At 38.7% G+C, this 15,191-nt stretch overlaps 1 protein-coding gene and 1 long non-coding RNA gene across 4 annotated transcripts in view; one reads left to right on the top strand and one right to left on the bottom strand.

The window, feature by feature from the left end:
* The window catches only part of ldah (lipid droplet associated hydrolase), a 41,361-nt gene that overhangs the window by 10,455 nt on the left and 15,715 nt on the right, over positions 1-15,191 (bottom strand). For both annotated transcript variants that reach the window (XM_058750165.1, XM_058750163.1), the window contains exons 4-5: positions 12,032-12,201; positions 4,258-4,498 (exon numbers count right to left, since the gene is read on the bottom strand). In XM_058750165.1, coding sequence (XP_058606148.1) covers positions 4,258-4,498; positions 12,032-12,201 — 411 coding nt within the window. The remainder of the gene's footprint in view (positions 1-4,257; positions 4,499-12,031; positions 12,202-15,191) is intronic.
* Positions 10,506-14,007, top strand: LOC131523630 (uncharacterized). Of its 2 annotated transcripts, none has more exons than XR_009266816.1 (3): positions 10,506-11,124; positions 12,581-12,687; positions 13,136-14,007. It is a non-coding gene; the product is annotated as an uncharacterized LOC131523630 (long non-coding RNA). The 2 variants fall into 2 exon arrangements; XR_009266817.1 differs by having other exon boundaries at positions 12,581-12,692.

Raw genomic sequence — 15,191 nt, 5'->3', positions numbered from 1 at the left:
AATTTAGGAGAGTTACGTTAATAAACAAACCTTGCATTATCATCTGTCATCACTTTTTCATTCATACCTCTAATGAACAGGATATTCCTATTTGGCCGTTTGGGGTGGCTTGTGTTTCCCTTTTTCATGATATATCACACCTGATGACCAAGCTGTGAAATTAACTATAACTACTGTACTAACTACTTCTAGACAAACTATAATTTCAGCATGGCTCTATTATTAGGGAAGGTCAACCGTTCAGCCATATATCAAAAACCACAATGAGAAAATGACTGTTGTTACATACTGGATGAGGGAAAAAAATCCACATTTTTAGGGGATTTTTACTACCCTCTGGGCTAACACAAGAGTTGCAGATGTGGTTTTTGGATCTCAAGTAAAATAATAACATAAAAATAATATAAATGACTAGCCCATGGACACAATGTCATAAAATGACAAACCTTTAATATCAGGCAGCACAGCCCTCTACGAAGTGTGGAAAATCAGGAATCTATGTATTCAGCTTCGACATGATCAAATCCTGACACTCCATTGTATTATATAATGATTTTCAAATGGAGTAATTGATGCATGTCACAATCCTCAGTCCTTCAAACCTTCAACAGATAATGAAATCAAACATCATGTTCTCTTCATATCTATTCGTATCTTTCACCAAACGATGGAATTTATATCCATCTATGATTATAACAGACAATAACACAACAGATGACATTTAGTTCTTCATGAAATCTCAGGATATTCAAAATTAACCAAATACAATGCAATTTAACTCTAGCACTGAAAACAGATGCAACAAGCTTACAAGTGTACAAAAAAATGGATATTTCCAATCCAAAAGAGGTCTTATCAATGTAAGATTCAAATGATGATCCTGTTTGTTTTTGCATAACTGTTACAGTAAGATGGCCTGGCACCACATTGAGCACTGCATCTTTCTATTGTGTCCTGCTCCATCTAATGGTGATGTGCAGGCAAATACTAGAACAGCTTTCATGGACATGGTGAATAAATTGTTTTAAGAATACTTCTTGGTATGGTTGCCGAATTATGTACTATTTTTGTTTGTCTGTTAATGCAAAATACTGCCAAGAGGCTTATAGGGACAGTTCACCCAAAAATAAAAATTCTGTCATTAACTCACCTTCATGTCATTCCAAACCTGTATGACATTATTTATCCTACAAAAAACAAGAATGCTAGTAAACAAACTGTTTTGGTGAACATTAAATAGCACTGTATTGACAAAAACACACTGAGAAATTTCTCAAAAGAATTAAAGTCATACAGGTTTGGAACAACATGGGGGTGAGTAAATGATGACAGGATTTTCAATTTTGAGTGAACAAACCTTATAAGATTTTGAGGCACACTGGAAAAAAACAAACAAAAAAAAAACATTCCACTAGACGTTCCCATTGTGCTTTGACCGTCAGTGAGGAACAAAAACTGCAGGAAGAAACAATACTTGATCAACAGCCAAGTGATTTTGTGTTTTGTTCAGTTAGAATTCTACTAATAAAAAGGTGTTCCACATACTGGCCGACTCTCCAAGCAGAAACAGGTGGCCGGAGGAGGAAGTGAGTATGACTCAAAAGTAAGGTGGCAGATAAGAAGTTCAGGAGTTTAGCCTCTAGGTTCTAAAATCAGGTCGACGTTAACTTTGTTCCGCTCTAACAGGAAAGGAAGCCACTTGCCGCTACGCTCTGTTTTCCCGCTTTCCCAGGTGAGTCAAATTATGATCGGAACAGCAAAAAGAACTAAAGACAGAGGAGTTTAATCTGCGTCTCCAAAGATGGTGGGTCAAATCTCTTGTTTCTCATAAATTAGGCCAACAGAAGCCTGGATAGAAAAGTGCAAGAGTGTTCAATCATAAAAAACATGTCATGAGAACTGGCATAAGTGGTTAGGTGAGTGAAAACAGAAGCTGTGTGGAGTGTTGCAGTCTACTGAAAGGATAAAGCATATTAGAGACCGTTACATAGCCGCCTTCCCTACGGATTTGCAAGCAGGCACGCCTCATTGACGTTTATGCTCCTAGATGCAGAACCTTGATGTCTGCAAGACAGACATTGTATGCATGCTCCACATGCAGTTAACATCAAAATATCAACATTCTCAGTTTCAAGGAAAAGGATTTCTGAGCAAATAAATCCTTAAATGTGCCCAGGAAGTTCCAGCTAATAGCAACATGCTTTCTTAATTAAGTCTGTCAACTCGCCATTAATTACGGATGTAATACAAGACAGAGAGTCAGAGCAGCTTTTAGTATGCAGTCACAGGCCAGCACTCAATGGTACAAAACGCACGCATGCACATGTGTACATACAGGACCACCTGGCCTTTTCAATGAATAGCAAGAGATTAAACTTCCTCGCAGCAAAGTATTTCAACATTTGTTGGTATTTAATAAGCAACAGGGAAAAAAGTTGAACGTTTGAACACTTGAACATTTTGTTTAGATGAAAAAAACTGACACTACATGAGAAGTGCTAATGATTAAAAGCATGCTTACAAGCGCTGTCAGGAGCAAACCTCCAACTCCCTCCACAACATAGGGAGAGAAAAAGAGAAAAGGACCTAAAGGTAGAACTGTCTGACAGCATTAAAAAAGGAGAAAAGAAGGGCGAGAGAACTGGTTCTTCAGAGCGACTAGAGAGTGGAGCTCGCACTAATGCCTCTGGGCTCTACTGAGGCCTCTTTGGCAGAGACTCTCCGGCCATCACAACATCCATCACTCTCCTCCCAGGACAGACAGGGAAAACACTCAGCCTTTCACCTAGAGAGAGACTACGTTAGCAGTCCGTTCGCTCGCTGGAGAGGCCTCTTAATTACTCCTACTCACAACACTTCATCTGCACCATTAGTTCATGTACCGAAAGCCCTGGAGATTAAATATGAGTTATGATAAATAAAACTTTATTCAAAACAATGTGAGACAACGCTCTCTTGGCTGCCACTCAAATATTATTTGCGTTTTCCCCCTCTTCGGCCTCGACTTTTTTATTTGAACTAAATCGGCCGAATCATCTTTGAAGTAGTGATATACTTCTTATCGTCCGATAAAAAGAGAGAGAAACGCATCTGAGCAGTCGGGGTTTGGAGGGATGCCAGCATGTGAACTTTTGAAAGGTTTCAGCACCTCATTGAAACGAGGATTAGATCTTTGGAGCAGAGTCCAAACTGAGAGAGATGGAAATGGAGAAGTGAGGGGACATCACTGAGGTGAAAAGAAAGGTTGCGTGAGAGCTACACTTTAGCGGAATATTAAAGATGCTGCACTAGATTATCACATGCTGAGATGCATCCTGACAACAAGAAATCATCACCACTGCCAGCTGATATTTCTGGGCCAAAAAACACATTATAATTAGTCTTTTGTCATTTGTCTGACACATGAGACAATACACTTATTACAGGAATAGTTCTCCATATAAAGTGCCTTGCTCAAGGGCAAAATGGTGACGTAAAGGCCTAAACAGTATCTTGTGTACTTTTTCAACATTTTACTTTGGTGACTAAGAGGGCCAAAATCCAAATCCATTTCGGAAGATGGATTAAAGTGATAAAATAAATGTGTCAAAATGGGAAACGTGTTAAAATGTGCTAAAACAAGCTCTACATTGACAACGAGTTCTACATTGTTATGTAGCTGACAAATTAATTAATTAATTCATTCATTTAATAAACAAACACACAAAGGCTGGAAGAACCAGGACAATTAAACAACCAATATTTGGTTATTTATTGTACCAGTCAATCATTTTTCTGACCATTTGAAGTTCATACAATTACCAGTATTGTATTTTTATTCTCTCAATATTTAATTTTGATAAGCAATTCTGAGTAAATATTGATTTAAATAACTGTTCATTTAAATTTACAGATTTTGTGTAAACTGTACACAAGTCAAATATTAGTGCACATATTCAATAATTAAAAAATAGAATATTTGATTCATTTAAATACAGCACTTTTGTGTACATCTGACCTTATTAGCTATCATTTAAGTGTAATAAATATAATGGCATAAATGTATATAAATTGTGTGTGTGTGTGTGTGTGTGTGTGTGTATATACACACACACACACTTCCATAAAATTTTTTATAAATGAATGAAAGAATTAATGAATTATCTACTGAGAAAAAAAAACAGATTGGTTATTCATTAAATTACACCACCCAACACACATTAAAAAGGATTTCTGGAGTTTGTTCTATTGAAACAACAAAGTAAAACGTTTCCTCACCTGCACAGTCTACATTGATCAGGCTGACGGTGGCTGGGATGATGGAGGTGTTCACTGCATATAAATTCCTAAGAGCCAGACGCACTATGCTGACCTTCAGCCTCTCTGGAAGGAGGGAGAGCAGGAAGATGGGCAAATAGAAGGCGTACCGCAGCCGGCAGAGCACAGGGGTCATGACCTTGCCTTGAGGGCTACAGGCCATGCGCTCAATCGTGGGGAAGAGCATCACCGCCTTCACAACCTGAGGATGACAAGTACAGATGGATTTTAGAGATTTTAGAGACAAATGTTGGTCAGGAAAACTCTGCTTTCTCTAGAACCATCTACTTTCCGTCAAAGTAGTTGACACTTTGGTTAAGTAACCAACACTTAGGGAAAAAAAGACCAGCAGAGCAATGTGTGACTTACTGAGATGCAACACATAATATTTATGACAGCAACGCGAGCAGTTTTAATCATAACAAATGACATACCTTAATTTCAATGCTTAAGAGTTATCAAACTATGAAAAATGACATATCTGTGTTCTCACTATATCATGAAATCGATAGGAGAGACAAGGGAAGGAGGGAACAGAGAGGAGAGAGAGACTTCCAGAAACAGGAAACACCTGCCTCTGTTTGGCCATTGAGTAGAAGGCAGCTAGACTCATTCAGTGAGTAAGACAGAGTGGATGTGCTTCATCTGTCTCTACAATCCTTTGCAGTTGCAGCCAAGTATTTTTCAATGAAACTAAACAGTGCAATATCTTCAATTCTCTTGTGTAAAATATGTGATAGCCAGCACAATTCTTTGTCAGCGGTGCCAAATGCAATCTATTCAGCTTCAAACCACTAAACTTCAAACTCAGCTAGTTCTGCAATCCTGAAAGAGTGCTGGTTTCATCACGCCCCGGCAACAGGCGAACAGGCAAAGTTCTGCTGCTGCTGAATTTATCGTCTGAATGGGCCTTAAGGAACTGAAAAATATATATTGCTGTCAGTGGAAAAGATATCAAACCCCAAATGGATGAGAGATTCACAATCCAGCGTCCCTCTGTCGTAACAATTACAATACAAACTATCAAATGAGTGGAGATTAAATTAGCTGCTCTGCTAACGTGTGTGAAGAAATCATCAAATTTCTTCAATATACAAAGTACTCAACTATAAACTACATTTTCTGGAGTGAATGTGAACGGTGCTTGATGAAGCTAGGTGTTCTGGGTAGTTGCCAAGACTCTACTATGCAGTTGCTCATGTTTTCTGAACAATTGTTAGCACATCGCTATGTGTTTGCTGCCGTGTTCTAAGCAGCTGTTAGCACATTACAATGCAGCTGATAGTGTGTTCAAAGCTGCTAGCATCTTACTGTACGGTTGCTAGCGAGTTCTAAAGGTCCAGGTATACTTATTTTTTCACATTCCACTTTATCTCGTGCACAGCTATGTCCGCACAGCTTTCAAAAGTAAGGGTCTGTCCAAAAACCCTCACTTGCAGTCTTGGTCACTTGAAAGTGCGTGCACACAACAGTGTGCAAGACTGTCCCAAGTCTTAAAAATGCCAAAGCTCAGTGCCTTTAAAGCCCACTAAATCCACACTATCCATACCACTCCAGAGTGGTATTCGTGGCTCGTGTATCCCATCGTGCATCATGTTCTGGAAATCTGGAGATCTCACAAAATGTCACAGAAACCTTTCCAGTGCAAGTTAAATATTAATGATAATTAGATACTATGTATAATTTGGTAATAAAACAAAGTGTTCTACATTTTATTATTTGGACAAGCCCTATACTCACTCTCGGATGAACGAGTTTGACACGTGCAGTACCACCTTGTGGACTCATTCTGTGCATTGCTCAAGGGTCTCAACTCAGTCGTGGTATTGAGGGTGGAGAGAGCACTGGTTACTCACTCCCCCCACCAACAATTTCTGCCGGACCTGAGACTCGAACCTGCAACCTTCGGGTTATAAGTCCGACTCTCTAACCATTAGGCCACGACTAGTCACTGCTAAGATGTTCTGTTGCTGCGCAGTTTCTAGGGTGTTTTGGGTGATTTTCAGAGTGCAACTATACAGTTCCTAAAGTGTTCAAAACCAGTGGTTCCCAACCCTGTTGCTAGGATGTTCTAAGTGGATGTTAACACATTGCTATGCAGATGCTAAGTATGAATAAGAGAAATAGTTATAATGATAGTGGCCACTAATAAATCTATACAAAACCATCTAGTCCACATACTGCTCCAGGAAGCATTCAACCCTCTCACATAATACTTTTCATCTGCTATTGCACTGCTCATCCTGATGCCCATCAGTTGTCAGACAAAGAGAGAGAGTGGATAAGCGGCAGTGAAAAAGAGAGGGAAAGGTGAAGAAGAGGGAGTGTGTGCAGAGCAGGTGATCTTTGATGTGCAAGTAGTGCTTTTGACAAGAAGCAGTTCCTCTTCCTGGAGGTCACAGGAATGTAACAGAGAACACAGAACAATCTGACAGAGTCTTTGGGAGTGGCTCTTTAATCAGAGAGACAGACGGCCAGTCACACACACACACACACACACACACACACATACACACACATACACGCAAGCTTCTACTTCTAGCGGGTTCCTTCTCTGGTACTGCTGAGGTCAGGAAGGGGGAAGGAGTTCTCTGCATCTGGAGAAGGGGCGAAGAGAGTTTAAACGTCACAATCTGACTTCCATGGATCTGAGATGTGAGGGTGCGATCTGATAGTGGAGGAATGTTAATGATGCACAGATCTACTGGAGCTTCAGACAGCATGATGGATCATATGGCAGTCCAGACCACATCTCTTTCAACTCAACCACTTACAGTGAGTATCTCAATGGGAATGTGTTGCAAGGGCCGCCTCCACTCACGTCAGCACTGCCCCGTTCCTTTCAAACGTAGTCTTGCGGCCAGGCCCCAGAGTGGAATAGGCTCGATAGAGGAGTGGGAATGAACACTGCTGGAAGGCCCATCTGAAGCTGACAGCGGCCCATCACTGCCAACCTTAAATTATAAGTGCCTCTTTGGGAAAAAAAAAAAAAAAAAACACTGGTCAACTCCTCATAAGTCCCAGGAGAAAGCATAAGGGAAATCCTAGGGGTGGGCAATGACCAAAATCTTATATCATGATATAAGTAATTTTATTTCATGGAAACAATATATATCATGATATAGTTATTTTTGCTTTAAATAAGGTCTTTATGATATCAACATTTTTGATACCATATCAATTTCATAATTCTTGTCACCGGTGTCAATATCACAAAAAAACTAAAACTAGACTAAAATAAAATAAATATAAAAAAATCTCAAGCTTACTGAAGACAAGTAAACAATCAGCGATTAAATACGAATAAGAAACTATTTACAAGCCACAGGACAAAACACTACAGTTGAACAAATAAATAAGAAATCAAATGCATAAAAGCACTGCATTTTCACTGTGTAAATTAAATACATATTTCTTCTTATTAAAGTTACAAAAGTGATTTAGTCAAAGGGCAGTGAGAGAATTTCTCTCTTTTGTTGTTTGATTAACATGAATGACAGACAGGAATATTAGACTGCTGTCACTTTAAGAGCTGCCCAGATCCAATATACTGTTACACATTTGTCTTCTTTCTCAGCTGTTTGCTTTCATTTAAAGCAAAACCTGAATTACTGTGTTTACAAGGATACTTACAAAGACGAGCATTTTAACACATTCAAGTGTGTGTATTTAACCTTTCAAGGCCTATAGAGCGTCAAAAATAACTCTATGAGCACCATCTTCATGTGTGCATGTCTCTCTGAGAGCGCTCCGAAACCGTCTCTCAGACAGCATGCACATATAGCGAAATGAGTTCTCTTTCGCTGCTGACTGCATTTCAACAGCTTAAAATCACTTGTTTTTAAACCACAATGTTTAATAACGTGTGCAAACAATACGTTTTTGTGACCACATCAATCTCTACCGGTTGACAAATTTCTATCGGTTAATCGTGTCTACTGGTATAAATGCCCACCCCTAGGAAATCCTATGCCACTTTTATTTAGACGAATGAAAACGCCAGGACAAGCCAGGATGCCAAGCTACCATGACCCTTACTCTCCAGCAGGTCAAGGGAAACCACTGCCCCTTGCATCCCAGAACGAACAATAACAAAAAATGTCGCTGTAAGTGTTTTCTCAACCATGTGACTGCATGTCCAATGGGCTGGACAGTCCGTGGTCACGTCTGGGAGCTTTAAAATCTGGAGATGTTGTGAGGGTAATCTGAGCCAGGGCTATGTGCTGTAATGTTTATGCTTGTGTTTGGCTCACGCTGTGACTGTAACAATGTTTTATTTGAGTGAAGTATGAAATCATACCAATACTTCAGGACTGTCGGTGTGACCTCTGCTCCCCGAATGGAGGCCCACCCAGAACGCTGCAACACACACTCGCCCACAAGTTAACCTACACACCCAAATCCTCATGTCCCGGACAAGAAAGACACATTGTAGTGTCAGTGGAACTTGAGCGTGCCATCAGTCCACTGAAGAGAATGACAGGACTTGTTAAGCATTCTTCCTAGCAAGCATCTCCAAGAATCCCTTCGGCTTTCCAATAGAATGCATCTCGTACAGATTAGAACATAAGTCATACATATTTAGAACAACATGTGGGTGAGGAACAGAATTTTCATTTTTGAGATGACCTATCACTTTAATCTACTTTTGATTGCAATCAGAGTAGTTCACTGTCATGAGAAACGTTATCTATTAATAATAAAGCGCAAAGCAACAGCTGTTACTATACACCTGTGCAGACAAATGTAGGAATGACATCAACTTCCTGGTCCACATGGTCCAAGATGGTTGCTACAGGATGAAGGCATAAAGCATTTTCCTCCTCTTCCTCTAGTTTTAGGGAGGTTTTCCAACCTACCTCATGCTGCTCCTGGTCTGAGGCTGAAATCTGCAAACATTCTCCTCCAGAAATGCACTAAAGAAACCCCTACCATCATTTAAACTGACTGGTCACTTCCATTCCAAAATAAATATCTAGAGCTCATAGTAACAGTTTCTGATTATCACACATCATATGTTACCAGGCATAATCGCCAGGTTGGCTTCCTGGCAGCTTGCAATCTGGGACGAAAAAGGAAATCTTTTTCTCCTTCGTGCATGTTTGCTCTGAGCCATGCCATATCTGCCTACATCGTACAGGGATTTAACTAGCCATGATTTGAAAAGAACAGATTCAGACGAGTAAACAAAAAGGTCATGGTTGGCAATGTTTTAATGACCTGGAATGAAACATTTTTCACAGATTATGAAAGAGGACCTTAAAATCGACGAGTGAGATTGAGATTAGGACCAGCTTTTCGACTGAAGTTTCTGAACTAAATCCCTAAAAGTGGTTTGGACGTGGATTGTCTCCAAAAGTATCAGAACATATTTTTATCGCACTGCAAAAAGTGGTACATAACTGCACTGGCCCCATTAATGAAGCTAAAATCCATTTTTCTTTGCCAGGAGGAAAACATGCCCCTCTAGTTAGAGGAAATACTAAAAAAAAAGGTTGAAAGAGAAAAAGAAAAAAGATTTCTGGGTAGAGAAAGTGCTTAAAAATAAAAATGACAAAGAGCACATCTTAGAGCAGGAAAACCCCAGAGGGATAAAGAAAATCAAGGTTCTTTTCCATGTTATTTAATCTCCTGACCTTTTACACAGCAAGGAAAGGGAACAGAAGTGTCTTATTATGCTTCTGATTGGCAGTGTCTCGCTTTGCTTTCACACATTACATACTTTCATACAGCGACCATGTTTTGGCGGCATGTCCTCTAATGGCAAAGTTGCAAATCGCTGAGGTGGTCTGCGGAGGTTATGCAGACAGCAGCACTGTAGCCGTTATTCATACTGTTCTAAGTGGAGAGTCAGAGAGAATCAGTAGATAGTCTCTAGGCAAGGTATTGAAACTGGAAAGATGTTGTGAGTCAACGAATTGGGGTACTTTTTTCAATTCACTGTCAGTGTTAAATGAGAAATAAGCAAATATGTGACCTTGGACCACAAAACCAGTCATAAGTCGCACAGGTATATTTGTAGCAATAGCCAACAAAATTTGGTTTGGTCCTCACACTACACATTGTGTGACCCATTAAATAGAACTATAAAAAAAAATTATTGTAATAATATTACTGCACTTTTATTTATTTAGTTTAAAAATAATAATAATAATAATAAACAAAATAATAAAGTGTGATAATACTATTATATTTTAAAATAAAAATGGAGTATTAAATAAAAATACAATTATTTTATAGTAAACTTAAAATGCTAATACTTGCTTTTTTTTAAATGAATTTTTATCATTTTCAAACTTAAAATCAGCAAGCTTTTATTTTGGCGCATTGTCAGGCGGTAAGTATATGCGCTGCCGGGTTTAGCGCTGCCCATTCAAGAGTTTTGAAAATGGCAGCAGATAACCTAAATTTATGCTTTCAGTTTGAATAGAAATCTTATTCAGTATTACAGTTTGTCAAGCTAAAATGGTAATTGTGCATCAACAGCAGTCAACCATGTTGCTACACAAATGAGTGGTCTGAACTTATTTACACTAGGGATGTGCGGGACTAACGTTAGTCGACTAAACGGTTCAGCTCCTGCTAGTCTACACTGAAATCAATAGTCGATTAAACGAGAGAGAAAAAAACCCCGTAATTTTAACGTTACATTTAAAACATTTTAACAACAAGCTAAAATAAAACTTTTGAAAAATAATAAATATCAAAATATTTAAATATTTTTAAAAGCGTATCTGGGCGGAAACTATATTTTTACCTCAGACGTCGCATGCCTTTTCTTCTCGTCAGTTGCGGCGAGATCAAAATGACCAGCGAAGAACCAGCAAGGTGTGGGATTATTTTGAATTCGAAGGAAACGGAAAAGTTTTGTGTAAACTGTGTAATGTCAAATTGGCTTACAATAACTCCACTGGAGCGATGCGTAATCATATTCAATACAGGCACTTATGCGTTAGCTTGAAGACAAAGCCAGTAAATGTCAATCATGTCATACACTACAACCCGCCGCTGAGGTCCGCGATCCCATCCGCGCCGTCTATTCCTCTAAACGAAGACCGACTTCGGTGGTGGTGCGGGGTTTCCAGGCTCTTTTCGAAACAGTCTGCTTGCTTGTAGTTATCTCTCTGCATGCCTGTGACTTCAGTTCCTGCTGAGCGCGTTTTTTAAGTGCAGAATCGCCTCTTATGTTGAGTTATGCTCTTCCTTATTTTCTGTTTAACTACCGCCTAAAATTAAATGATGATAACGTGAGGCAAGCATACGGCATAACCGTGACCTGTTTTTAGCAGATTTCATTGAGGGATTTGACCTTGTGATGCAAAGATTAAGTATTTCAAGTGTAGGCTGTTATACACGCACAGTTTTTTTTATTTTGCCATTTTTTGGGGAGTTTCTAGCTTTTAGACTAGTCGACTAGTCGGATACAAAACTTCCGTTTAAACGACTGTCAAATTAGTCGTAGCGCACATCCCTAATTTACACAGCACATTTTTTATTTTGGTCATGCATCTGCACCTGCGTACCATTATGTGCACCCCTGTATATATAAACTAAATAAATGTATCTGATTTGGAACTTAATGCTAAAATAAATGTCAATTCATATAATCTAATGTTAATATACTACAAAAATGCATTCATTAAAAAGTGAGACCATATCCAGCAACTAGTAGGATGTGTGCTTCATTAATAGTCCATGGAACAACTATGTGGCTTTCTCATCCAGTTGCTTATACCTTTAGCTCTGGGTCTCTCTTCATCATCTCCAAGATGATGTAGCAACCGATGGAGTGACCAATCAGCAGCAGGTTGGTGTCCCGAGGCACATGCTTTCGAAGGAAGGCCAGCTTGTGTTCAATCTGCCCGTTTAGCCCAAAAACATCCTCCTTCTCAGTCACAGATGCATCTTTGAAAGAAAAAAGAAGGAAAAACTGCATAAAGCTCTCACACCAAACCCAATGTACATCATCACATGGTGGCCAGGACTGTTGCCAGTACTTTCATCATGACCTAGAACTAATAAATACAGCAAATAATATAATTAGACAAAGCTGCCTAGTTTGATCGATTGTGGAGCTCCGATCACAGCTGAATGAGAATTGTAAAGGATCCAGAAGACACATTAAATTGTTAAGCACTCCATATAAGAAGTTTTCTTTCATCATCTTGATCTTGTTCTTCATTATTTCTTTGGAAAGGAGTAAAATTACGCTCTATTGAACAATCGCAGTAACTGGAGATCCTGATAATGCTTGGCAGGCTTTGATATTAATATCTTCCTACAGGTGCTGAATTCACCAGTATGAACCCGAGAAAGGCTAAGAATTAGAAAGACAATGGACTGCGCAGAAACAAAGGAATGACAGAAGAACAGAGAAGAAGCTGGACTGAGGTGGGGTGAGGCTGAGGCATTTATCACTATGATGAGTTATGGGAGCAGAACTGTTAATGATGAGACAGGGGGAGAGAGGAGTACCAGAGGGGAGAGAGAAATAACTCATATTAGCTTCAAGACATAAATAGACAAAGTGCTCCTTCACGAGACATCTCACAATATATGGTTCCTGGAGCACTCTGCATCTTCTCCTCTTTCTAAAATAATAAAGATATCTCAACTGACGTAGTTGCACATGGCTAATTACTTAGACCTGTTTTATGATGAGATGTGCTGGAACAACAAATCCTAAGGGTCTCGTGGATTACCTAGGATTGGACTGTTGTTGAAAGACAAATTAATATATTTTTATAAATTGTCGGCAACACAGAGAAAAGGACACCCTCAAATATTTTCTTTTTTATTTTAAAAAATAAAAAGTGATTGATTTTTTTTTTCTTCCAAGGAAAGTGACTTTCATGAAGTGTGCAATACTGTAAAAGAGATCTGCTACTTCCATGAACCTTCAAATTTATACAGAAGATAGAAACAGATTTCAGAAAGGAAAGGATGTTGGATGGGGGCGTTAGAGGGTGAGCAGGATGGATGGAGGAACAGGAGGGGGACCACTAAGACCAAAAGGAGTGCATATGACCTTAAGGTACAGACACATGCAGGAGAGATAAAAAGGAGGCCGAAGAGAGGAGGAACCAATGAAACCCATTCAAAAGGTTCAAAACATTAAATCATTTTCATTGCATAAAATACCAGTGGATGTACAAGAATGATAAGATAAGACAGGGTAAAAAAAACACATTCTGAGACAAAACGCAAGACTGAAAAATCTACATGCCATGTGCAAAACAGCTTACAGCTGGGTTTGGGGTTTGATGGACAATTGCTATGGTACTAAGACGGCAAATTCACTGCCAAACATTAACATATCAGGGTCACATGGTATGTGCTGTAAAAGAGAGAAAATAAGACAATTATAGATTCACCAGCTATAAATAAAAAACTAAAATATGTATGGAGAGGTTTTCGACATAAGAAAAGTTCACAGAACAAATCAGCCAATGTACAACGTGTTAATGTATTATGAGTTATGACTGAGTCTGCTCAATCTAGAAATCCTTCTGGGAGAGCCTAAAGTGTTAATGTGATATACATACAGTAATGTTATACAGATAAAAAGTTTTTTTTTCTCCAAGAAATTAATCATGTTATCATTCTATTAAGCAAGGACACAATAAATCAAATCAAAAGTCATTAAATTAATCAAAAAAGAAAAAGACGCATCACAGTTTTCACAAAAATATTACGCACCACAACTGCTTTCAAGACTGATGATATTAAGAAATGTTTCTTGAGCAGCAAATCAGCATATTAGAATGATTTCTGAAGGATCACGTGACACTGACGACTGGAGTAAGAGCTGCTAAAATTTTAGATTTGCCATCATAGGAATACATTTTTGAAATATATTTCAGTAGAAAACATTTATTTTAAATTGTAATATTTCACATCATTATGGTTTTTACTGTATTTGTGATCAAACAAATGCAGCATCAGTGAACATAAGAGACGTTTTTATTACAACTATTTATTGGATATGGCTGTTTTGGGACACTGAGTAGGACCTTGAAAGGGACCAACTCTACAGCATACACATAATTTCAGAAAAAAGTTATTGGTATTTAACCAATAATATTTTTTTTTAAGTACTGACAGACACTCAATCCAGGGCTATTTTCATTTATGAATGTAAGCGAGAGATCAGACACTGAGCAATGAAGTCAGTGACCTGTGCATGCACACACATTTAGCTCTCCCCAACCACTCCTTACCCCTCATTTCCCATTTTCCAAATCCGATCTTGATTTTTTTCCGAAGGTTCCCACTGAAGTTTGCCTACAAAGGGGCCCTACATGTTTATCTACCAGCACAGAGGGGCACTATGAGCTCAGAGCCCAAACACCAATGAGAGCAGTTTACACATTGAGTGGCCTCTCAGGATTACCTCATGAACATTTAAGACTATCCTACTCGTAAAACATACACAACCTACATCCAGCTACAATGGCCTGCCTAGTCACCTATATTAAAGAAATCTTTAACTGTGGGAAAGATGGTTAGACAAAATAAAATAAAAATGATAAATATATAAGATAATGTACACTGTTGAATTGTGCATAATAAGACCAGGAATGTATACTGAGAAACTAAATACTATAAGGCAATTTGGACTTCATGTTGATATTAAGGCTATATAGATTTATCCTATAGTAAGAAATCCAAAGTATATCCTTCTGGATATGGAACAGGAACAAAATCAGAGCAACCTGTAATGGGTCCAAAGAAGCATTTATGCAACATATGGCAAACACAAATTCCTCAATATAAAATAACGATCTGTTGGCAAGAGCAAGCGATGTATAGGGAGCAGGCTGTTAAGTGATTATATCCCCCTCTCAAAAATGTGCAATAAATGTGTGGTGCATGTTTCATCCAGGGATCAGGTT

This window comes from Onychostoma macrolepis, chromosome 17, assembly GCF_012432095.1.
Source record: "Onychostoma macrolepis isolate SWU-2019 chromosome 17, ASM1243209v1, whole genome shotgun sequence".
Lineage (NCBI taxonomy): Eukaryota > Metazoa > Chordata > Actinopteri > Cypriniformes > Cyprinidae > Onychostoma > Onychostoma macrolepis.
The sequence above is the reverse complement of the archived record's forward strand: the minus strand, read 5'-3'. Positions and strand labels throughout refer to the sequence as shown.